Source organism: Rhamphochromis longiceps, linkage group LG20, assembly GCF_057381845.1.
Source record: "Rhamphochromis longiceps isolate RC_006_pf linkage group LG20, R_longiceps_female_GT1.1, whole genome shotgun sequence".
Lineage (NCBI taxonomy): Eukaryota > Metazoa > Chordata > Actinopteri > Cichliformes > Cichlidae > Rhamphochromis > Rhamphochromis longiceps.
In genome coordinates this window covers 12,273,623-12,298,956 of record NC_140576.1, presented here as the reverse complement: position 1 = coordinate 12,298,956, position 25,334 = coordinate 12,273,623, and the positions used below count along the sequence as shown (strand labels likewise).

Sequence of the window (25,334 nt, the reverse complement as noted above, 5' to 3'; positions counted from 1 at the left end):
ACGATATAAAAACGTTTATGTTTAATTTTACGCTATCGTTTGTTTCGTGGTGTCGCAAAATAAACTGTTTACGGCAATATTTTTTCATCGTTCTGATGGTCACTGTAGTGGCTATATTAATTTCTTAAAGTTCTCTCTTTTTCTTATATTTAATATAACCACACTACGGACGGACAAGCGCCTGTTTTTATGTGTTGTCTTTAGCAACAACGACGGTAAAACCATCTTGTCACGTGTCCGCTTGTTCCACATAAACCTTTCACAATAAAGCTCAAGATCCTGTTGAGACTTTTCAAAATAAACTGAATCACCTGAAAGAGTATGCAGAGTATTTTCAGATGAGAAGCAAAAAAGACCGTCAAGTGCTAAAAAATAAACCTTAGACTTAGACGTTAGAACAGGCTTTTCCCCGCAGCACGTAATAAATACTCACAAAGAAAACGGCGGCCGTTACAACTTATATCTAAAATTGTATACTTTCATGCATCGGTTAAAACACTCGACTCCAGATACACGACGCCCAGCTGGAACCACTTCACGCAAGACGAGCTGCCCGAGATTCACAGAATTTACAGAAAATGTTACATTTTTGTGATTTATATCATTATCGGACGATAGATGTCTTATATCGGGATATGAGATTTTGTGTCATATCGCACAGCCCTAATCACTGTAGACAAAGACAACTTTATGCACTTGGTCAGCTAAGGAGTTTAAAAGTGCTACTGGTTTTAAATAACGAGTTAAAACCAATTACCATGCCATTTAAGAACCGTGAAATACAGTGGGGCAAAAAAGTATTTAGTCAGCCACCGATTGTGCAAGTTCCCCCACCTAAAATGATGACAGAGGTCAGTAATTTGCACCAGAGGTACACTTCAACTGTGAGAGACAGAATGTGAAAAACAAATCCATGAATCCACATGGTAGGATTTGTAAAGAATTTATTCGTAAATCAGGGTGGAAAATAAGTATTTGGTCAATAACAAAAATACAACTCAATACTTTGTAACATAACCTTTGTTGGCAATAACAGAGGTCAAACGTTTACTATAGGTCTTTACCAGGTTTGCACACACAGTAGCTGGTATTTTGGCCCATTCCTCCATGCAGATCTTCTCGAGAGCAGTGATGTTTTGGGGCTGTCGCCGAGCAACACGGACTTTCAACTCCCGCCACAGATTTTCTATGGGGTTGAGGTCTGGAGACTGGCTAGGCCACTCCAGGACTTTCAAATGCTTCTTACGGAGCCACTCCTTTGTTGCCCGGGCGGTGTGTTTTGGATCATTGTCATGTTGGAAGACCCAGCCTCGTTTCATCTTCAAAGTTCTCACTGATGGAAGGAGGTTTTGGCTCAAAATCTCACGATACATGGCCCCATTCATTCTGTCCTTAACACGGATCAGTCGTCCTGTCCCCTTGGCAGAAAAACAGCCCCATAGCATGATGTTTCCACCCCCATGCTTCACAGTAGGTATGGTGTTCTTGGGATGCAACTCAGTATTCTTCTTCCTCCAAACACGACGAGTTGAGTTTATACCAAAAAGTTCTACTTTGGTTTCATCTGACCACATGACATTCTCCCAATCCTCTGCTGTATCATCCATGTGCTCTCTGGCAAACTTCAGACGGGCCTGGACATGCACTGGCTTCAGCAGCGGAACACGTCTGGCACTGCGGGATTTGATTCCCTGCCGTTGTAGTGTGTTACTGATGGTGACCTTTGTTACTTTGGTCCCAGCTCTCTGCAGGTCATTCACCAGGTCCCCCCGTGTGGTTCTGGGATCTTTGCTCACCGTTCTCATGATCATTTTGACCCCACGGGATGAGATCTTGCGTGGAGCCCCAGATCGAGGGAGATTATCAGTGGTCTTGTATGTCTTCCATTTTCTGATGATTGCTCCCACAGTTGATTTTTTCACACCAAGCTGCTTGCCTATTGTAGATTCACTCTTCCCAGTCTGGTGCAGGTCTACAATACTTTTCCTGGTGTCCTTCGAAAGCTCTTTGGTCTTGGCCATGGCGGAGTTTGGAGTCTGACTGTTTGAGGCTGTGGACAGGTGTCTTTTATACAGATGATGAGTTCAAACAGGTGCCATTCATACAGGTAACGAGTGGGGGACAGAAAAGCTTCTTACAGAAGACGTTACAGGTCTGTGAGAGCCAGAGATTTTCCTTGTTTGAGGTGACCAAATACTTATTTTCCACCCTAATTTACGAATAAATTCTTTACAAATCCTACCATGTGGATTCATGGATTTTTTTTTTCACATTCTGTCTCTCACTGTTGAAGTGTACCTCTGGTGCAAATTACTGACCTCTGTCATCATTTTAAGTGGGGGAACTTGCACAATCGGTGGCTGACTAAATACTTTTTTGCCCCACTGTAGCTATTAATGCTCTCCCATACTACTCTGATAGATACAGATTTGTAGGATGTAGCCGTACAGTGGCCAGCAGGTGTGCTAGGCATGTCTGCATGTTAGCCCATTCTTCTTTGGAGAATCTCTCAAGCTTTTTAACATTAGATGGTCGTCAGGGATGGACCTTGATCTTCAGTTCACCCCACAGATTTTCAGTAGAATTTAGATCAGGGCTTTGTGCTTTGGTTCTTGTTTTTCTGGAAGATAAAAACGGTGACCCAGACTAAGTTTACCTGCTGACTGCTTGAGGTTTATTTTTCAAAATAATCCTACATCCTTTTTTCATGATTCCTTCCACCTTGACGAGATTCACAGTTCCAGGTACACTGTGATCTTTGGTTGTACACCTCTCCCTTCTTTCGCCAAAGAAGTCTACATAATCTTTCTCCAGGTTATCATTAGCGTGCTTCAGTCTGGCTTGAATGTGTCTCTTTTCTTGGTCTGCAACCTCACGGTCCATTCCTGTGCAGGGTCCTAGTGATTATCTTCCTTGGGACTACATTTCCCAACATGGCTAAGTTCACTCGTGTCTCTGCATTTGTTCTGGGGTCTCAAGAAATATCTCTCACTTGTTTTCTTTCCAGTGTCCTTGACTACCTCTGCCAGGCTTGCTCGGTGCTGCGTGGCTCTCTTTGAATTTATAGTTGATACTTCTCACTCCAGTTCTTGACACGTGGAAACACTTAAATTTTTGTATATCCATATCCTGCTTTTTGAGCATCAACACATTTTTTTTAAAGTCTAAACTGATTTCTTTTGTTTTTGTCAGAACGATGAAAAATTAAGAAACAGGTCCTTATAAAACCAGAATTAACATAATAAATAATTTTGCCTGTTCCTCTAGAACATCTGTAAACAAGTAGTGTTCTTTTACAGTATCTCTTGAGGTTCGTCCTCAGCCCTATTACATCTGTCACTATCCTTTATGTACAATCTAATAACATAAAAACATCCTTCTACCCTCAAAAGCAAAGTCTTCTCTGTGTCTTTGGCAGCCATTCTTTATCCTCCTAAACCCTGCGGGCTCTTGTGAGGAAAGCCCCCCTTCATTCTCTTCTCTCTGAAGTGTCTCCCAGAGAAAAATCTTTTTTTTATTATTTTTTTATTTTTTTATTCCATCTTTCTGTCTCGACATCCCTGAGTTTAATGTGTAATCCCTGCCTCAGAGGCTGGGTGAGAGACACGCCGGATGCACGGACTCCGCCGGGGCTGCGGCAGCTGCAACTTTCTGCACATTAGACTCACAAATCGACCGTCGCGCTGTCTCAGAGGGCTCGTGCGAGAGGCAGACAATAAAGAAAACAGTCAAATGTAGAGCAGTCCACACTTAAGTACAAGCACTACACAATACACCTGGACCGGTTACTGAGGAAACAGGGTAGATTTCAGTGCAGCCACTGCTGCAGGGCGTCTTATTATAGAAAAGCCCTTTTTTTTTCTTTCTTTCCACAGGAAACATCCTATAATTTGACTTTTTGTTGAAAAGTGATGTACAGACTGAAGAATGTCTAGACTAGAGTGAAAGGCTATTTAATAACAAAAGCCTTTTAATGCATAGTTCCCTTTCGCTTAGTCCTTTTAATATACAGAGAATAGCTTTCACTCTCCCTCCCGAAGTTACAGCATCTCTGCTCTGCTTCTTTCTAATTATTCAGCATTTTAAGTGCAGGAAGCAGGCGTCAGTGCCAGTAATTTCTAACTGAACTGCAGACTTGCCCCAGGGCCCTTGATGGTCAGTTTCTCAAATCAGCTTGCATGCATAATTCAAAGTATATTTGTATTCAGTCAGTTTTAAATTAATCAGCACAAAGTAAAGCTGAAGTGAGGTGGTGTTTCAGGACCAGAGCACTGGTTAGTTTTTGGTGGCTTTGACAAAAACCCATCTAATAAATTTTTGTTTTTCTGTGAATATCTTTGCGTTTTTCTGTCTGTTTTATTGAACAAATGAATTATTGAACCTACATTACTCTAATTAAACTTCTTAGGAAAATTCCTAAACCTGAAGTGTACGATGTTTTTCTTCCCTCATTTGCCTCCTGTTCAGTGCCGGAGGAGGACCAATTCTGTCAATTTCTGGCTCCAAGCATGTTCTGTTTAACCGCAAAAGTTAGAAGGCCCACGGCTGTGCTGTCAAGCCAACTAATCCTCTGATTTTTCTTTATGTATTGCAGAGTACGCCGAGAGCATCGGAGATGGAAAGAGCGATGAGTTCAAAGAGGCCGAGCGGAAGAGGATCATGGACCTCGCAGACAACTTCTAAGCTCACTTCTTCTCTTGCAGACGCTCACGCTTTCCCACCCTCAAACACAAAGAACCTCGGTGATCATCAAACCCAGAAAATTAATGATTAAATGAACAGAAACAGCTAAAAGCATTCAGTGGAGGGAGATAGGGTTTCATGTGAGAAAGAATTTAAAATTACAGCCCTAAGTTAATAATATCCTTTTTGTCTACTTGTCTAAGTCTTGTGTCAGAGAATTGGTTCAGTTCCAATGAAGATGTTTACTGCAGACACAGTGGGAGTTGAGTTTGGAGGGCAGAAAATTGTATCTTGACTGAAACACCCAGCCAGCAAGACTACTCTCAGCAACAGTGCTGTTTATTTACTGAACTCTGGTGTTGGACACTGCAGGATAATCATGGACACAGATTTTAAACTCAGAAATTCCCCCCTCAAAGCTTTTTACCTGGCGAGTTTTTGTTTGGTCTGTTTTGTTTCTGTTTTTGTTTTTTATAGATTTAGGTGTAAAATATTTTCTAATAAAAACATTTGGTGATGGAATTCTGATGGCCATTTTGATTTTGATTAAATGTCATGTTTTACAGCGTGGGATTGGCACAGCAAGCTGATAACGGTCTGTGCACATGAATTTCATTATGCCCCCACTTGGTTACTGTTGCACGGAGCGCAGATGGAGACAACAAGCCTATATCTGCAGCCCCGTTCGCAATATTAGAATCCTTGCGGAAAGGCAGACCTGCTTCTTCTTTACTTGTCTAAACCCACCCACGGATGGATCGCAGCAGCCTCCCGGAGCTCTCAGCCCACTGCTGTTTTTCGTTGACGCTGATGCTGTTCACGCACATCAGTGAGGAGGTGGATTACAGTACAGCTGTGTACACAAACAGACCTACTGCATTATTGTCTCTGTCTTGTCCGCCAGGCTGCATCTTTGTTTGGGAGGAAAAAAACCTGTTATGAATTACATGTTAACTGAGAGAGAATATCAGCCTAGTATCATCCTTATCTTATAAGAGTAATTTCTATATAAAGACTGAATTTACGCTTTGGTGACAGTGGGAAGGAAAAACTCAATTTTAACAGGAAGTAACATCAAGCAGAGCCATGCTCCGGGATAGGCATCCATCAGCCTGCCACTGGTTGGGGATACAGGGTCACCCTAATTATTATTAAGTTTCATCAAAAAGGAAAGTTTTTAGCTTATCTTAAAAGCAGAAAGGGTGTCTGTCTCCCTAATCCAAACTGGGAGCTGGTTTCACAGAAGAGCGGCCTGAAAGCTCTCCCTCTTTCTTCTTTGTAATAGGTTAGGAACCACAAGTAAGGCACGCGTCTGAGAGTGAAGTGCTTCATTGGGCTGATTGAAAATAAAATTAAATACAATCATTTTGTGTTATTGACCGCAAATACTGGACATGTTTTTTTTTTTTCCTTCATAGGTGCAGAGGCAGACGTTTAAGTGATGAACTGTGTTAGACTTGTGCATGACACTTGTGTCGATTATGGTCATTGCTAAGTCAGGTCACGCACCAATTTTAGATTTTAGCTGAGGATTCTTAAATCTAAAATATCCATCTTCATACTAGCTTTATACTTGATAGATGTTGGGAAGCAGGTGTTACGTCTAGTTATATCTTGTTGAATTAAGTTGGTTAAATCTACAAAGAGCAATAAACCTCAGAGCCAAATTTATTTAGAATATTAATAAAGTTGCATATGGTTGTGCCCCATCTGAGCCTATTAAGAGATTTATATGACGCAGTTATGTCAGGTTTCTGTCAAAACACTCAGTCAGGGCTCAAAGATCAGAGCCTGTTCCTATCACAGGTAAAGATTTCTGTGCATCTGAACCATAGATGATGACGATTAAATATTAAGATTATTTGCAGATCCTGAATCTAAACCATTTGACTGTGGAGCACGGAAAGTGCTTTTCTACCTTGAAAGGTTCTTTTTTTTTTTTTTTAAATTAATGGCTTCTGGTTTTTATTACACTATATCCTAACTTTTGTTAGAAACTGGCTTACATTATCAATCACCCATTTAAGTACACCATGTCCTCTCCAGATCCTTGACCATGACTGCTGACAGGAGGCAGCAGTGGTGGGAGGGACTGGGTGGGATGCTCACTGACAGCTGCCACATCTGCTGCATTTCCTAAGTGCCTTTACAAAGTCTAATATCACTCAGTAACAAGATGGGTAGAGCGGCGGGGCGTCGTTTGCATACCGTATTGGCGGAGGAGGCCCAGCCCCATGCATCTCCTATCAGTGATTATGACTGCAGCGTGTTTAACAGCGGTTGTACAGCAATTTCACAGCCGACGGGAGGGAGAATAATTGTATTTTCCGAATGACTGAGTGCAAACACTGTGCACCACTGTGGTTTTGAGCTTTTCTCTTTTTAGTAGGGAAGAAGAAGGTATTCTGTTATTGAGAGTGAACAGAGGGATTGGTAAAGTTTGCAAAACAGACACCTTAATGCTTTGATATATATATAGAGAGATAGATAGATAGATAGATAGATCTGCACACACACCAGATAAAATCTGTAAAGCTAACATGTAAGGCTAAATATAGCTCTGTAGCTAAGTCTTTTATGTATTAGCACTAATAATATTTAGGTTTGAAATGTTGGCATAATAAAAGCTGTGTATTTTGACCCTCAGTAAACATGGCAAGAAATAACAAAAGCAGTGTGATGAGGAGGGAAGGATGGCAACAATCTATGTATACTGCCAGGCAAAATCACTGTATGCGACTTTCGCTAAACACATCTAGCAGGCCGGGAGTTGACATATTCAGTCATGAGCTCGCACATGTAGACAGCAGACACTGAGTAAGCATACCGGTGGTGACAGGGAAAGAGGCAGGCTGGCTGTTTAACACCCTCTACCTATATTAATGGCTGTCTAAGGTAAAGGAAGAGACAGCAGAAAACCTGAAGCAGACAGGTGAGATTTGGTCTAATGACAACCGTCTCTTATTGGTTGTGAATTCAGTCTGCCGGCATGGTGCCTTAAATGCCCTGACTGGTCGATCGATATTGGTGGGGTACATGTGGCCCTGAGTTTACACCACTGAAACTGATTTTTCCTTAAGTTCTCAGCATCATCAACTTTGCCTCATTAGCAGTTTGCATACATAAAGCTAACAGCACTTAACCTTCCTGCCTTCTTGGGACCTTTTTGTGCCACTGCTATGTGTTAAATGGCTGCCATTTCCACTGTGTTCAGTGGAATATAACCAAACTTGCCACAGGATAGTTTTTACCTGTCAATGTTAATATTCCAGTGTGAATTCCTTAAATCAGCCTAAAATGGCTGAGCAGCAGAAATCCCCACACCCATCACCCTGGGGACCATTTTCTGCCCATTGACTTCCATTATAAACGCTATTTTTCAACCCCAAATTATCATCATATGATTTTATTTTTTCTTCTTTTCTTGGATGTCAATGAAGACTCAGGGCCTTGAAGTTTTAATTTTTAAATTGCAAAAAAAATGCAAAAAAAATAATGGCAGGTCAAAATGTATGTTGGTGCCAATCTTTGGTCCATCTAAAGGCCTACTTATAATGACAATCACATATTACTTCAACTGGTTTTTTGTGGAAATATTTAGTTTCGTTTTTTGGTTTTTGGGGCTTATAACACAGGGCGCTCATGTAATAACACTGGGATTTGAAGGGTTAAAACAACGAAAATATAATTAAAACTTTACATGAATATTTCAGGGAGAAGTAGTTTTACAAGGTTGGCTAATAAAATATGGATATATGGTCTTTTTATGGCGTGGCTGAGAATGGTCCCTAGGGTGATGGGTGTGAGTTTTTTAAAGGATGGCAGGAGGGTTAAACTCGCAGGCTCGAAAAAAGTTAATTGCTCCTGTAGTCCAAATGCCGCTCTGCGCCAGAACTCAGCATAGGGGCTGAACTTATTGCTGCATAAGATGTTTCCACCAGAGTATCCACTCTCGTTCCCTACTGTGAAAATAGTTTTTCAGTGAGACCTGGCAAAATATTACTAGCACACATACAACTGTAAGTGTGCCCTAATGGCACCCCTGCAAAGTGACTATCAGGTATTACAACCAGAATGACAAGCAAAACATCAACAACAGTGTCCTCCTTTTCCATTAGGAGGACACTCCTAACGAGTTATGCTCTTGCTCAAGTTCTGTTCAATGTCCTACAAGCACCTATGATTGAGGGAAAAACGGGAAAAACTGAAAGAATGGTGTTAGTGGACAGGAGGAAAAAAATACTATGAAAAATTGTTTCCTGCCTCCAAAACAAAGAATGCATAGCTTTCACAAGGTTATTGGAACAAAACACTGGACAAATTATGTTGAATGGGCAATATTTGACAGAGAGTGCAATGCTACTGCATACTGACCTAAGACTGGAGGGGCAGCTGCCCCTTTAGCGACTTGATTGAATATTTCATCTGTGCCTTGTGTGAAACAGACCCACCACTGGAAAATAACACAAATACATATCTTAAGCTAAGTAATTCAAAGTTGTGAGATAGACAGAAACATTGAACAAAATATAATAAAACATATTACCGGTATAAGTTACATATGTGTATTCAAAGTAAAGTTTCAATTTCTATTTTGCACACTTTTTGAAGCATTTAAGACAAATAAAATCCAGTTGGCAGAGCTGATAAGAAAAAAAAAAACACCATCCAGAGTTTTATGTTATTTTGGTTAACAAGGTGGACAAAAATGATGCTCTTGGCTGGGCTGCCCTATATTGAGAAATCTGATCTCTATACTGCTCATGCGAACAGCAGTGAGGCTACATTTCAGCACCACGGACAGCTACACAACACACAGGCAGCGTGCCCCTGACATCAGTCTCTCAAGCAAACAAACCACACTCCAGCGCCAAATCAGCGATGAAGCTCATTACTGTGGCTCTGCTAGTCTAAACAATGCAATGAATCAGTGAGCAGACTGTCAGCTACATCAAAAGAAACAATTATTTCCCACCACTCACATTGGTAGTGAGTGGTTCACATTGGACGCAAGAGGTGAGCTATGAGACCCCCAAACAGCGCCAATGTATTTAGGTGCACAGGAAAGATTGGCGTGGACAGGGAAAAAAAACAGTTAGCCATATGTGGTTGTGATGCCCACTGTGGGCGCAGTTATTTCAGAGTTTAGCAGTGTGTGTGTGTGTGTACAGTGATGAAACAAGCCACTGGCTCTCGCAACACTTTGTTTACCCAATCCTAATTTTTGATACCTCCCTTGCACGCTTGTCTGGTGAAAAAACACGTCCGCGACGACATTAACTCGTAAACATTATAATACTAAAATACTAATTAGTTTGAATACTAGCTTAATAAGGGTTTTCAGCTTTTAGTGGCCTCGCGCCGCTTCATAAAAGCGGATTCGTTAATGACAAATTCAGCGTCATTAAGTTTGCTGAGTGCTTGTAATATCACTCCTCTCATAATTGATATTCCCCACTGCAAGCCGCGGCACTTTCTAATGGGGGAAAAGTCTCCCTCCGCCGCATGTAGGACCGAGTGAGCGGAAGCAGAGCCACATTCACTCAGTCAGTCAGTCAGCTAGCACAGGAGGAGGCTGCGGCGACTTCCTCGTTATTTCTCGCAGGTATCCCACTCCCTTCGTCGCCAGAACAAGCCTTCCGGATTAAACAACAACAAAAGAAAAAAAAAAAGAAAAATTTTGTTTTCGACGTGCACTCCACTCGATGTGAAAAAGAGCGCGAGACAAAACATAAGCGAAATGGGAGCGTTCAGGGTGCTGTTGGGGAGTTTACATTACATGGGACTCTACATGCAACTTAGTGTCTCCACGAGGCAAGCTGGACACGGCGAGATAGAGAACCACATCTCTGGGAACGGTAGGTGTGAGCTCCGCTTCGGACTTCTTTTCTTTCATGGAAAAGGAGGCTGTGGAGAGGGTGGCACAGGTGATGCCATCTGCTCATATGCAGAGGTGGAATTAAACAAAAGAGCATCGCATGGGCTTGAGGCTGGTGCCGATGATGATGCCAACTAGTGCAAATGTGTGTTTTCTTTGTGTGTGTGTTTAGGTCACTAAAAGTGCTTCTGTTTGTTGTTGTTGTTTTTGTTTTGCGTTCATGCATAAAATTGGAAATACAAAAAGTGTTCATCAACCAGTCAGAGAGCAAGCTTTATCATTTAAATTTAGACCATTTCCAGTGAAATCTGATTCATGTGATCACCATTTTAATGAGTTGTGATCTTGTGATGCATGGCGAGCCAGCCAGCCCTCATGACTGGCATGATTTTGTTTTCTCTGAGTGCTGCGGCTTTCCACCAGTTCTGCTCATCCTCCTGCCTCCTGATCAGTGCGTGATTCATCCCGCCAGAGGAGAGGTGATGCCAGCTGACAGGTGGATGTTAATATTCTCTTGTCATATCCGAGTAAAATCTTTACTGAGGAACCTTTGATCTGGCTTGGATCAGCCCCCCTTCTTTCTCAGCAGGAGCTTTCCTAAATGGCCTCCAGGGTTTACGCTCGGCTATGTCATAAAGTCAAACACACAGTGAATGCCACAGCTCCCCAGTTTGTCCTGGCAACTTTGGCTGAGCCTGCCAATCTCCACAGGTGTCATGCTACCAGCTTGGCAGATGTGCTTGGCAGGGTTGTGTTTGTCTGGGTCGAAAAAAGAAGAAGTACACTTTTCTTTCAGTGGTAAATGTGCACTCAGACTCTAAGGCACGCCATTTGTAATGTAAAAATGCACCTTAAAACATGATTACATCAAAAATGAGATGCAAGGTCTCTCAAACAAAGGCATAAATATAAAATAATGGAGAAGTGGCTGAAACCAGAGCTGTGAAAATGTTGATATTTTTGACAAAACAAAAAAACAAAAACAGAAAATAATCCTAGATATCTATAATACTCCTACAAATTTCACATTTGAAAGGTGTAATATGTAGGATTATTAGTTTAAAATGTTAAAAAGGAAGTGCCAGTTTCAACTAAATGTAAAAATACCCAAAACAATCAAAGACTTATTGTGAAAAGGATTTTATACTTCCTGTGTCTAGGGTCCAATTGGGTCCCTGTGGCATAAACATCACCAAACAGTAAGTGCGAGGAACTAGTCTGCAGAGAATTCACATCACGGTGCACCAAATACGCATTTGCTCAGGCAGTGGACTTCAAAGAAGTATAACAGGAATGACTATTCAGCCTTCAGGTCTCTAGCTGTCCGTGCGCGCAACCAATCCAGGCTTCAGTCTGTAAGCACACTAACTAGCTAGTGCTGGTCCATTTTATAATGCTGCTGTGAACCTAGCATAATCTAATTCTTCTGTCCAACATGAGAAGAAATAAGCAGCAGAGATCACATTCTTTTCCTTTACAGAGTCAATAATTCTGGCTACTTGTCAATCATATTGAAGGGCAGATCAATGATGAATGAAGTAGAAAAGCAGCAGATGCTGTATCTTCTGGTGAGGAGCCACTGGAGAGATTTTTTTTAACCTAGCACTAATGGCTGCAGGTATGTCTCCTTACACTCTGCTTACAGCACTTGCCACCCCTCACTGACACCCCGGCCATCAGCATCAGTCCGTGCAGAGGTCTGGAGGCTTACTTCCAGTAGCAAAAATAATTTGTGTAGCTCCACCAGCAGATCACCATGCAGGTTTACTGTTGGATGATTTGTTGCTAGACATAAACATTGGTTGCAGATGTCCACGTCCAGTGGAGATGAAACCAAGTTGGGCTAAGACATAAAAGTTGCACTTCTTTGGGTCTGGAACAGCCACTGCATGCTTTTTTTTTTGCTTTTTTTTTTTTTTTTTTTGAAGCAACAGCACCCCCTTCTAGATTAACGTGTTCAACATACTGTACCTTTAAAAGTCATCAAATTCAAAAATTTTTAAATTGAATTTGATGAATGTGGTTCTGTAACAAGCTGAGCTGAACTCCTTAATGTGGTTTTATATATAGATCGTAGTCACATGTTAACAGGTGCTCATATATGGAGGAAAAACCTTTGACCTCTCAACAGTTAACCATGTCACATGTTTTTGTTTAACGTTTACAGATGGATGAGGCTGTCCGTATCCACATATCATTAAGACGTTTGTCTGGGATCATCACTATCTCACTATATATTTGTTAAGGGGCTGCCTTAAGGTTGTGCCTGCAGGGATCCAAATATATTGGATGCTCTGTGGTCACCACAGGGACTCCCTCTGGCAACATGATTTAGCAGCATCCAACCTGGTGTAAAGTCTGAGCTGGATTCTCATTATATACACCATTCATTAGATCCTTCACCCCCTTTGTAGTCACATCCTAGCGAAACACTAGCATTTCAGCTTAAAATATTTATCATTTTGTTCCATATGGACCAACATGAAAAATATTTCATGACAGGTCACGGTGCATCTGTAAAATAAGGACTCTGACTCCTTACTTCAAGCTGAATAACGTGCTTGTGGGAAGACATATTTTAGGACAGTGGATGTGCAGGATTTTTATGGAAATGAGTGTGTGCAGATACACTTGTTTTTGTTTTATCCTGGGGGTAAAAATGAGAGAAAAGAGGAGGGCAACAAGAGATTTAAAACTCCTGCAGAACCAAGTGTATTACCAGATTCATGTAGTCTAGTTCCTAATTGAAATACTAAATGGCCTTGCAATGTAATAATTAGTAAAGCACGGTGCATAATACTGTGGTATGGAGTTAAGTCTAATAGGATTTTCAAATGGATTGTTTTTCATAATGAGTGAGGAGGGTAGGAGCGATGAAGGTTCAGCGATTTTGATGGGGATAAACCCACCTTTACTCAGTTAACACCTTTGTATTTGCAGAAGACAATTTTGCCATGACATCCATAGTTATGAGGTGTATTCACAGCATGAGCTGCACCACCGTGAGTCATGTTCAACAAATGGCACGACAGGGTCAACTGAGGGAAATCAAGAGACCTTCATTTTCTTTCCCATTTGGATCGTATTTGTGGTTTCTGAGCCTCTGGGGGTCATAATTCATCCTCGCTTTTCCTTTCCTGCATGAGCTGTATACAAAAGAGTGGGAACGAAGAGAAGCAAATAAAAGTGTCGAAAGAAAAACAGCCTTGAACTTTATGAAAATCGAGCAAGGATTTCCTGTCTGCATCTGCCCAGACGCTGTTTTAGTCTTTGATACTTTTCAATTAACTCCTAATTAGGAGGATGTGAAGCCATTATTCCAACCAATCAATTGGCTTCCAATCAGTGAGGGTAAATGAGCCATTGGGGGAAAATAACAATGTCAAACAAAAAAAAAAGAAAAGAAAGAAAGTAATAAGAAAACAGCTCAAGTTTGAATAACATTACCAGAGCTGTCTATGTCTCATCTTTAACCCCTTTTATTCAGCATGAAACCATTTTCCGAGGTAAAACAGGTCATGTTAAAGAATAGATGTTTGTGAGCCTTCACTTAACACCATTCATTTATCTTCACAAAAGTTGACCTTTGCCACCAGAGTAACCAGCACCACATTCCCATTAATAGATTGGATTAACTATTTTTCTCTGTTCAACAAGTGAATCACGCTCCATCATGTTTTGTGGCTGCTGCACTGTCTTAAAAGGCTTCAGACATGGCTGCCCCTCCACAAAGTGACAGTTATTTGAGAAGAATATAGTAAATGGGTGCACGAGCATATCCCCCCACCCCAAACAATCTGGCACACATGCAGCCACAGACTGTGATGGTTACACCTCCTTTACAACTGTTCTTACCGACTGAAACGCCCTTTTTGAGGATTTGTTGCATTATAAATATAGGAGGTGCAGATGGGACTTTCACTGAAGGCAAACTGGAGCACCAATTAATGACATCACAATACTGTTAGACTATTAAAAATTTAACAGCAGCCAACACAGTATCACTGGCAAACACTGCGCAGCAGCTTGCAGGGTTTACTCCTGTCTTCTATGGAATCGCACACCAAATGTCGATGTCTGCTCATCGCCGCACTCGCGGTTCACATGTGATGGTGGTGACTCAGTACATGATACTGGGGCTCCATACATCATCACTGCAGTGACTACAAAGAAGAATGGCTGTCGTAAAAAAAATAAAATAAAATAAAATAAAAAGCCAGTCAGGTGCACTGAATTACTGTTACTTATATAGAAGACTGAACTGGGTCAGCTAATATGGGCACCTATCCCAGTAGCACTGAGTAAACAATGCATCGTCTTTGCTTTTTCGGGAATAATTACCAAAACAGCTGCTTCATCTCAGAGAGATTTTGTAACAATATTCAGTTAAATAAAAGGTAATGAAGAAAATGAGCGCAGTGTTTCAGTTTTCACATCTGCTCCTCAGTCTGTTAGTGAGTCATACTTCAACTTTGGCCTCGTGACCGTGGACCATGCATTTACTAGCCTTTCCAAGAGAACACAGGATAAATTCTTTAGACGCAAAATAAATGCACTGCACGTGTTACTGTTTAGTGCTAAATTTTACGGCTTATTAAGCCAGCCCCATGATTATAATAATGTACTTTAATGGGAAAGCATTGATAAAGCATTTGGAAACTTAATGTGATTCTCGACATCATCCCCTGAATTAGTAGCCATATCCTTCCTTTGAGTGGGTGGAGAATAGATCAGTAGCTGAGCGCATTGAATCCTGTTTCCAGTCAATCAGCCAGAGCTTTGTAGCTGGGATTAGGAACATCGGTAAAATGTAGCCACCATGACTAACTGCCATGAGGAAATGGCAACATTGGGGATGAGTTGTACACAGCTGCACGTCATCTTACAGAAATAACCACTCTTAACAGAGCAACAAACTTGAGGTGATTGCATCAATGTTGGGTTTTTTTTTTTTATGTCTCAGGCTGCTTTGTTAACACCGGGGAAAAGATGGTTTCCTGGGTTAATACATAGAAGGTGAATATTGGCTTCAAGAGCAAGGCATATCTTCATTTTTACAATATTCAACAAAAACTGTGATCTACAGTTTAAAGATCTGTTAAAGTTTTGTGTTATGAGTTAAAGAGGATAATAAATAGGATTCAGGACACAGGGTGTAGTGCGCTGTACACCCAACCCAACACTGCATATGGGGGTTTACAACATTGTTGATCAATGTGATTGATTTGGCAATTAACAGATGAATTGAGTGCAGGTTTGATAAACATTTGTTTGAATTATTTATTTAAAAAATGCTAAGTATTTGAGGTTGCTGGATTTTTCTCTTTGGTGCCATCATAAATAAGATATGGTTGTTTTTTGTTAGTGTTGATGGGGAAAAACAATAGCTTTTGAAAAACTGTGAAAATTTCAGTTTTCTCATAGACAACAATTAATCACTAAAAATCTAATTATTTGGAAATGAAACTATCAGCATTCCTTTGATGCACCACCATATACAAGCCTCTGTTTATTCTGCCTCTCAAATGATTAGACTGTCAATAAGATGGCTAATTTGACAATATGTGTTGGGTTGTTGTTTTTCTTCCTTATAGGTTTTGTAGCCTGAATTTCCTTCAGGCGTATACTCTCTCTGTCTCTCTGCTACTGTCAGTGAATGTGCTGCACAGAAAGTGATTCAAAAATAGAAAAAGAAGGCCTGTGTCAGAACAAACAGGAAGGACGGGTGAGGGAGAGGGACAGGCTGACAGTTTTAAAGCTTGTTGGTGCTCAGCAGTAGGTAGAGCCAATGCATTTAGGTCCTGACCTTAGTATATACTCCTCACTGAGGAGACAAGTGCTGGAGGGCAGCCTAGGATAAACTACACAAAGAAGAGAACTTACCACTGTAGCTGCACCTTCCCTCTGCAAAATACACAGCTTAGTTTTCTCAGGAGTTAAAAATCAATCTTTTTCATGTCTTCCCGACTTTGCCTGCACATCTTTTCGTGAGCAAAGTGTACTCAGAATGGTAATTTGTGATATTTTCACATTAAGAGGCGCTGGTTCTTCCTGCTCTTCGCAATTCGCGGATAGCTACGTCTTCATGATAGCTGTTTAATTTCAAGCACTGCCACAAAGTAGTGGAAACTCTAGATTATTATTTATTATTTTGAAGTAATAAAATAAAATGTGAAATCTCTTAGTTGTAGTCATAGATGTAATCAGTTTGATGGGTCATGCTTCTTCCTAGGGGTGGCATAATTAACCCAAAGGCTCCTTCAGTTACCAAAAGCAAATAAACACCTAGGCACTGCTGAGAGTGAACATATTTAGCATTTCTGAAAACAAACTCTCAAAACCTTGAGAGCTGCTTTAATTAACACAATTAAAGACTAGCTGAAAGTGGTGTTTTGGAGGGTCTGGGTTGGTAATGATCAGCAACTTGGTGGGTAGCTACTTTGGTATTGTTAGTCTCAGCACAGCACGACTGCTCAAGTTTTTGATTTGTTTCACAGTCAGATTTAAATTGCTTTCCTTAAAGTATCCTGAGCTTAAACCAAGCCAGCAAAGAATCTTAGATGGGACCATCCATAATAACGTTACTTCAATATAGTTTTGGACACTAATGCGATTTTTGTTACTTTAGCTGTTTATCTAAGCATAGTCAAGTTATAGCTACATGATGACTGTGTGGTGATTTAGATTTTATTTATGCTCAATTCAGTTCAGAAGTGAAGAAGCTTCTCAGATGAGAGGTGAAACGTCTTCAAGAGACGCTTTTCTTTTCAAGCTCCTTAGACTACGATGACCTGGATGACTGAGAACCATCACAGACAACAGAACAGATCCATACGCTTCTGCCTCTCAGATATCTGCAGCTGGTAAAAGTAGTCCCTGTTCTTTGTAGCCTTGGTGTGCATAGTGACCAGTGTTGGGACTAACGCGTTATTAAGTAACGCGTTACAGTAACTACGTTATTATTGTGGTAACGAGCACGGTAACTAGTTATTATGCCAAAACCGGGAACGCGTTACTCGTTACTGGGATTTAGGTAGGCTTATTCGTTACTTCGTGTGGTGGCTATCGCGGAGCTTCCACAAATTCAATAACATTAGCAAGTGGTGGAAGCCAGCAGGTGGATGAAGGAAAAGGGAGGCAAGAGGAGAGACCCGAAGCGGCCGCCGGTCCGAGAGTGTCAGGTGAACTGAACTTCAGGTAAGAAGTTATAACCTGCAGTCCATCTGGGTCAGATATGAACCAAGTTTAGGTGGAGTTTATTTTCGTTATGCTGACTTTTTCGTACTGCGTGCTAGCTAGCATGACGGAGTTTCTATACAGCTGGGTGGGTGCTATGTTACTGATGTTGAACTTTATTTTGTTCATAAGGTTAATTATTAGAGTTGCCAACCGTCCAGTAAAAAACGGAATCGTCTCGTATTCAAAGAAAATATCACGCGTTTCGTATTGAGGTGAAAAGGAACACAGTTTATGTTTCAGCTACAATGAAAAAGACACAAAACTGGAGTTACTCTGTGTCTTTGCTGCACAGTTGCCTCTTCTTCTCTCATCCTCTCACCATCTCTCTCCTGTTTCTACTTCAATCATGAAACTGATCAATGATCAGCTGATCGGCTTTTCTCTCTTGTTTGTTTATCGCCCACTTTGCGCCAGAAAGAGGAAACCAGCGGATGTCGCGCTAAACAACAGCAGCACCTTTAAGCTTGATCAGCTGTTGTTAGAAGTTATTTAATATTAGTTTCTAGTATCAGCTGGTGTTTGCTGGAGCCACAGCTGTAAACCTGCTGGTCATGATATGGTTTGGTTTTGTGATGAGAGGGAAACATGAAGATGAAACCAGGAGATGTCCTTACTGGATCATCAGAGCTGTGATGGAGAAACAGGTTTACCTTTTAGATGACATGAATGAGTTGAAGGGAAGTTATGAACTGTTTGTGAGAGACAAATAACACCAGGATCCTTTTCTAAGTAGCTGACAGCTGGTAACTGTGCAGGGGTGGGTCTAGCAAAGTGTTGCCAGAGGTCCATGTAGGGCATTAAAAGGGAAAGGGGGGCACAAAGAAATACTTTCTTATTCTCATTTAAAATGTCACTTTTAAAAAAATAATTATCTGAGTCTTGCAACAAACAATTGATAGATTGATACAAAACAGTGAACATCACTGTCACAACAGTGCTTATTTTCATTCAAAGGCTTTATGATTTTTCCTATAATGGTGGGCCGGTCTCTAGTCAAAATGCCCGGGACGAATTTTTTGACCCAGTCCAGCTCTGTATGCAGCTCATCTGCAGTCTGGTGTTGCCTACATCTTCCTATTCAGAAGGCAGAATTTCCGAGTTCTGAGTACAATCGAAAGCACCACGACTGCAGTTTTTGTGTTGGATGTAAAAAGCAGGCTAGGATAGAATCAGGCGTGGGATTTCTCTCGTGGAAATGTGCACATTATTTTTTCCTTTCTATTGGTAGGTGGCACAGTGCACTTGTGGCACGTAAGCAAGCTAGAAGAATGGCAATCTTGCTGGATATCCAGTTACGGAAGCAACACATTAACAAGAGAATTCTGAGTAAAACGAAAGTTACTTTCCCTAGTAACTAGTTACTCTGAAAGTAACGAGTAACTTGAAGTAACTGAGTTACTTTTGATAGAAGTAACTAGTAATGTAACTAAGTTACTAATTTAAAGTAACTTACCCAACACTGATAGTGACACATGAACCAGTTCTCCACCTACTACAGGTTGCTTGCTAAGAGAAACAGAGCCAAACAAAAGTTACAGCCACCAGCGGCAGTGCAAGTCAATGGGGTAAAGAGTGCTTTTATGCTCACCGATTACTCCCTGTCGCACAGTGGCATGCGCCAAAAATGATGTCACATCCGGTGGCATTCACTGTCGTTTCACAGCAACGCTGATAGCGACACAGATATACAGAGGGATGTGTTGGAGCAGTCTGAAAACTAGAACCTCTTTGGAAAAAACACTGCAATGTCATTGCTTCCAGTTTTGACCCTTCCTTTATCAGAGTTGATGTGAGTGTATTGTCTTAGTGGTGACGCCTGTTCTTCAGGAGAATACTGCAGTGGCCTTAACAGCAAGCATAAATGGAAATGATTCTGTGAGGATATTGCGGTGGCGTGTGAAGCGACCAGGATGACTGGCCAGAGCACTCTCTTAACCTGAGTAGCCAGCCACAATTTATCTGGGTAGCCTTTTAAAACAGAGCCAATGTATGGCGAACAGAGGTGGGCTGTGATAGTATTGTAATTATTTAACAGTGTCTTAGAAACTCATATGATTAGTCACAGACATTGTCACTTATTTCCTGACAGTAACAGCTGCATGAGCACCGCAGGCGGTCTTTGTGTGGTGAAAATTAAATGCTCATAGTGTTTTTGAATACATTTTTCAGTGAGTTGCTCTTTAAGGATTTTATCAGTTTAGTCAATTAACTCTAACAAAATTGCAGTTAATGAAATTATAACACAATGACTGACTTTAGGGACAGTCTGGCTTATGCAGTCTTGCCACTGTAATAGGCCATTACTGTACTTGGACTGATGTGAATAAGCACAAGGTTAACTCTGCAGGTTTTGAAGTGAAGCTGCTGTTCTGTGGCTCCACCCAGTTTGTTTTATATTCATGTAGAAAGTGAATTAAATAAATAATGGATTTTAAGAAAAAATGACCAGTTAAAAAAAAAAAAAAAAAGAAAATGGCCAGAACATTTAAATGTCACTCCTGCTATTTTATAGTTGTTCTGCGACCAGAAAAGATATTATTTGACAAAACAACACGGAGTCACTGAAGACGATAAACGTGGCTAACCTGTATGGAAGCATGGCACCGGTTCAGGTGTTTTGCTCGTTGCTAGACAATGTGGTCTTAGACCTTCTGTGTCCTCCATCACCTCTTCCTCCCTTTCCTCGGCTGTCACTGCTCGCCGTGTTGTGTGTACTACACTACGAGACCTCTCCTCTCCCTCGATCGGAACTCTCTTCAAAATCGGCACAAACAAGCTGCGGGGGTCACCCGGCAGTCAAGGACTCTCACTCTGTCTTTCTGTGCAAGTACCTTCTGCCGCGCTCACTTACAAAGACTTTATGGTTTTGTGTGTGCGTGGGTGGAGGTGGGGGTGGACACTTTGGGAGGGGAAATGATTGCAGACAGCTACCAAAACTACACTTTCTCTGAGGTGTCCCTCTATAACAGAAACTCATCTCTGGGAACTCATCATCTGACCCGTGGATGTGTGCTGCGCGTGCAGGCGTGCGAAGCCCTGTGGACACTGTGTGAGAAATGATAAAGCCAGCTTTGACAGAGATGATCCAAACCCTCTGTGTTCTGTGTCTCAGTGTGTGCGCTTTGCATGGATGTACACTACTGAATTGTGTGTGTGTGTGTATACGTGCCAAGTGATGGAGAGGGGGGGATAGAGTATTCCCTCTATTCCCTCTCAGCATGATGATGTTGAGCGAAGTGCTAGGCTGTGAAGTCTTGTCTGAGAGAGTGTTGCTTATCTTCCATTAGACACATTACTGCCAACGTTGCCATCAAAGTAGAGACATACACACATAAACAAAGACTCTCAGACTCAGAGAGAGTGACACACAAACACACACACACACTTCTCCTGGGGAGGCACTTGGCAGGATTCATCTGTTGGCAGTCTCACTGAAGCAGGAAGAGGAGGAGGAGGAAGGAGGCAGGCGAAGAGGGGAACGTTATGTATCCATGGTCCAGGATCAGTCATTTGCAGCCTGAAAGAGCTCCTCAGCCTTCAGCGGGGTGCCACATAATTTAGTGAAGTACCATTGTTCTCTGAAGAGTCCCTCTGATTTCTGCTGCTTTTTTTCCCAGAGTAGGCAGCTGTATTACAAGTTAGCTCAATGTTGATTCCTTATGACTCATTTACGGAAAACTGAACTGATTTTAGTCTTTTAGGCCAAGCTGTACATTATGCACCGAAAAAGAAAGAATGAAATCCTGGTGCTGTATGGCACTGTGGCATCACACAAAGCTTTATGTGCAAAGAAGAAAAGAAAATAATTGTGAAGGAATAAATAAAATGAAAAGCTGGGTTTTCATTTTTGTTGAGCTTGGAATGAATCAACCACACCACCTTTGGGTGTGGTTGCAAGGCTGTCGCGTCACTCATTTGCAGTGAACTCATCATTTAGCGCTACGGTTTAGACTTATGAAAACAATCATCCAAGTCCATTGAGCTACCATGTAATATTCATTACATGAGCTGCTCTGCTGAAGGCCAGAAAAGGCTGCTCGTGATGTCCTCAGTTGCAGCAGGTATGTGCGGTAGATACATATTCTAACTCTGTAGTTTTGGCTGCTACAACAAGAAGCACAATGTCAGTCACATTGACAACCTGTCTGACTTCTGCAATAACAAAACTACTTCATGTAAATAATCTTTTGATGAATAATTCAACTAAGATGCATCAATATGCTGTGTCATGGGATTTATTATCCTACAGTCCTGAGGAGCTCACATAAAAGTCCAGTCTTTGTGAATTTTACAGACCTTTCAGTCACATGCCACAGATCTTTGTAAGGGGAAGTATCACATCCATATTAAATTCCTATTTAAGTTGGCTTTTTTGGAGGAGTCTCTTTTAGAAAACCAATCAGCTGGATATGTAAAAACACCTGGTGTAGCTGATAAAACCTGTCAGCAGCAGTCAGCTTTGGTCTCCTTGCTTATGCAGGCTGCAGTTATCCTTCAGCATGTGAGCTTCATTAGCTCCTACTTCTCAAATGCAAGTTACTTTGATTGTTTCACACACCCATTCCTCACCATGGCAACTGCCTCTTAAGGACTTGAGGCTCTCAAGAAAGTACAGTGACTCCTGCTGTTCTATATGCTGTGATGTTATGGGGCCCCGTGTCAGTCCTTTGAAATCAACCCATGACTTAGGCTACGTTCACACTGCAGGTCTTAATGCTCAATTCAGATTTTTTGATCAAATCCGATTTTTTTGTCTGCTCGTTCACACTACAAATAAAATGTGACAGCAAACGCGCTCTAGTGTGAACGCTCAAAGCGGCCCGCATGCGCAAAAGAAGACGTCACACACAACGCGCTCTGTTTAGACCCAGAGCAAACAATATTGTTTGACTGATGGCCCTTAATATAAAGACTTCGGACTTCACGTTTCCCAATTTTTGCTTTAAGTTATTTTGTTATTTACATAATAATGTAAATAACCTAATAATTATCCTTATTGCTGTTTTAGAGGAGCGGTGCTTCAAAGGATAGTTGCAGATTTCTGTCAGAGTCTGCAGATTATACAGTACAAATAAAATGTTCACGTTTCTCCAGCTTTGTCTTCCCAGCAGTTTCACCGGATGGCCAGGAAGCGTTCGCGATGTCTTCTCGGGCGCTTCTCCGGAGCTGATAATTGGCGTCTGTCTTGTGTCAGTGACGTAAAAAGACGGATTTAATGCGACTTGAACGTTCAAACAGCAGTCGCTTTCTGAAACATCGGATATGTATCGGATTCAGTACCACATACGAAAGTGACCCAGATCGGATTTGAAAATATCGGATTTGTGCCGTTCACACTGTCATACCATGATCGGATATGGGTCGCATAGGGTCAAAAAATCTTATTTGATGCGCTTTCGCCTGCAGTGTGAACGTAGCCATAATCAGCAGGCAGCTTCCCATGACTTCAATCATATGGGGGGAGCTGACTTTGAAGATTGCTTTAATGTGTTTGCTTCTTTCATGTGGCTGATATCAAACCAAGCATTTACAGTACATTCTGATGATTTTCTGAATCACTGTTTCAATAGCGGCATGGAAAGGTTACATTATTCAGTCAGCATTGCCTTTAATATGAAACCCTTTCAGGCCCAACAATGAGCTTTGCCCTGCCCTGCTGAGGTGTCAGAGGTAATTTGGGAAATTGGAAAATTGCACGATGAAGAAGTCACCAAATGCTTCTGCTTGATAAAATTAAAATCATTGCTGGATTTAAATACTGTATGTTGCTCTTGATATAAGTGTCCTGTAGCTTCTGTGAAAGTAACTACTACCCAAAAGTTGCTAGTGAAAGTTTGTCCATTGGCTAATAGTCAGAAATTAGTTGGTTTTCACAGGAATCTTTGCAGTTCTGCGATTCCAGGTCTTACTACTCAGCAGCTTCCTAGTCATCTCAGACTCTACAGACCAAAGTTAGCAAGTTCAAATTCAATTAAAGAACTGAACTAAAGACTGAAACAGACTAAAGACTGTGGCTGTTTTGGAAGGGTTGCCAGGAGAAACCCTCTTCTCAGTGAAAAGAACATGAAAGCATAGATTAGGTTTGCACAGTTGCATCTGAACAAACCGCAAGACTTCTGGAACAATGTCCCAACAGACGAGACCAAAGTGTAGATGTTTGGCTATAAAGCACAGAGCCATGTTTGGCAAAATCCAAAGTATTCTAGAATCAAATGCCAGACCATCTGTCCGACAGCTAAAGCTTGGCAAAAATTGGGTCATGCAACATGACAAAAATCCCAGTCACACTGGAAAATTTACGACAGAATGGCTGGGAATAAAAAGAAAAAAAGTCAAGAATCAAGGTGCTGCAATGGCCCAGTCAAAGTCCAGATCTCAACTTGAGTGAAATGTTGTAGCAGGAACTTAATAGAGCTGTGCACTAACAAATGCCCAAAAATAATGAACTGAAGCAGCGCTGTAAATAAGAGTGTACCAAAATTCCTCAACAGTGATATAAGAAACTGATGAAGTCATAACTGTTACTGTTTCTTCTGGTTATTGCTGGTAAAGGTGGTTCTGGAAGCTACCAAATGATGGGATGCAATTTTCACGGAGTCCCGTAAAAAACGTCCTTATAGACTGTAGCTGTGTAAACCAGACAGCTCAATGACATCAACTAAAGTTCCTCAAGTCTTGCTACTCAGCGCACTTCCTGGTTACACCTCTGAATGAGTTTTTAGGTAGCCACAAATAAACAAATGAAAAGGAAGAGAGCATACCTTTAATTTCAGAGGTCAACTCCCGCATATCAAATCTAGTAACACTCGCCCCGACCTCCTACCCCCACTCAGTTGAGAGAAAAAACAATGAAAGCATCACTGGCTTCCCCCACCAGATCTCTTCTCAGATCCTTGAGTATCTGTGTGATCGCAAAGACACAGTGCTTTGAAATCCACATTTATTAGGTGCTACTGCACACATAATCAAGAAAGCTGAAACAAAACAAAGCAAGCAGCAAGAATTGCCCTTTTTGTAGCCCTCCCTTTGTGAATTACACACACACACACAAGCCAGCACATATACACACCATGCTCAATTACGTGTGCTGCCCCTGGCCATTCTCAAGCAGGGTTATCCATTAAAATGTTTCTGCAGATACCAGGCCTAATTACACTGCTGTAGAGAGCCTCTCCCTTACACAGCAGGTGTGAATGTATACGGACACAGACAAAGTGTGGACATTTGTGTGTGACTGCTGCCTGTGAATGAATCTACTGCCAGTGGTTGGGTTTGCAATAGGGCTGAACGATTATGGAAAATAATCTAATTGCGATTTTTTGCCCCAATATTGCAATTGCGATGCGATATGCGATTATTTTTTAAGGTCTTTGTCTTCTGTATTATTAAACAAAGACAAGCAATACATCATATAGTATGGCCAATACTATATTACATTAATTTTAAACTGTTCTTTCCTGGAAGACAGACCTCTGTTATGATGACATGAGGTGATGCATGAATTGATGACTGACATTTTTATTTAACTTCTTCA

At 41.3% G+C, this 25,334-nt stretch overlaps 2 protein-coding genes across 3 annotated transcripts in view; both read left to right on the top strand.

Annotated features, from left to right (window-relative positions):
• The window catches only part of ctnnbl1 (catenin, beta like 1), a 76,045-nt gene extending 70,840 nt beyond the window's left edge, over nt 1–5,205 (top strand). Inside the window, exon 16 of the mRNA XM_085394531.1 lies at nt 4,595–5,205. Within this exon, the coding sequence (XP_085250657.1) occupies nt 4,595–4,683 (89 nt within the window). The 3' untranslated portion in view covers nt 4,684–5,205. The remainder of the gene's footprint in view (nt 1–4,594) is intronic.
• Nucleotides 5,206–10,245: 5,040 nt separating this feature from the next.
• Nucleotides 10,246–25,334, top strand: part of LOC146645036 (V-set and transmembrane domain-containing protein 2-like protein) — a 52,752-nt gene continuing 37,663 nt past the window's right edge. Inside the window, exon 1 of one of the 2 annotated variants that reach the window (XM_085393612.1) lies at nt 10,246–10,541. In XM_085393612.1, the coding sequence (XP_085249738.1) occupies nt 10,424–10,541 (118 nt within the window). In that variant the 5' untranslated portion in view covers nt 10,246–10,423. Of the gene's footprint in view, nt 10,542–17,469; nt 17,759–25,334 lie in introns of those variants that run through there. The other variant, XM_085393613.1, reaches the window with a different exon arrangement.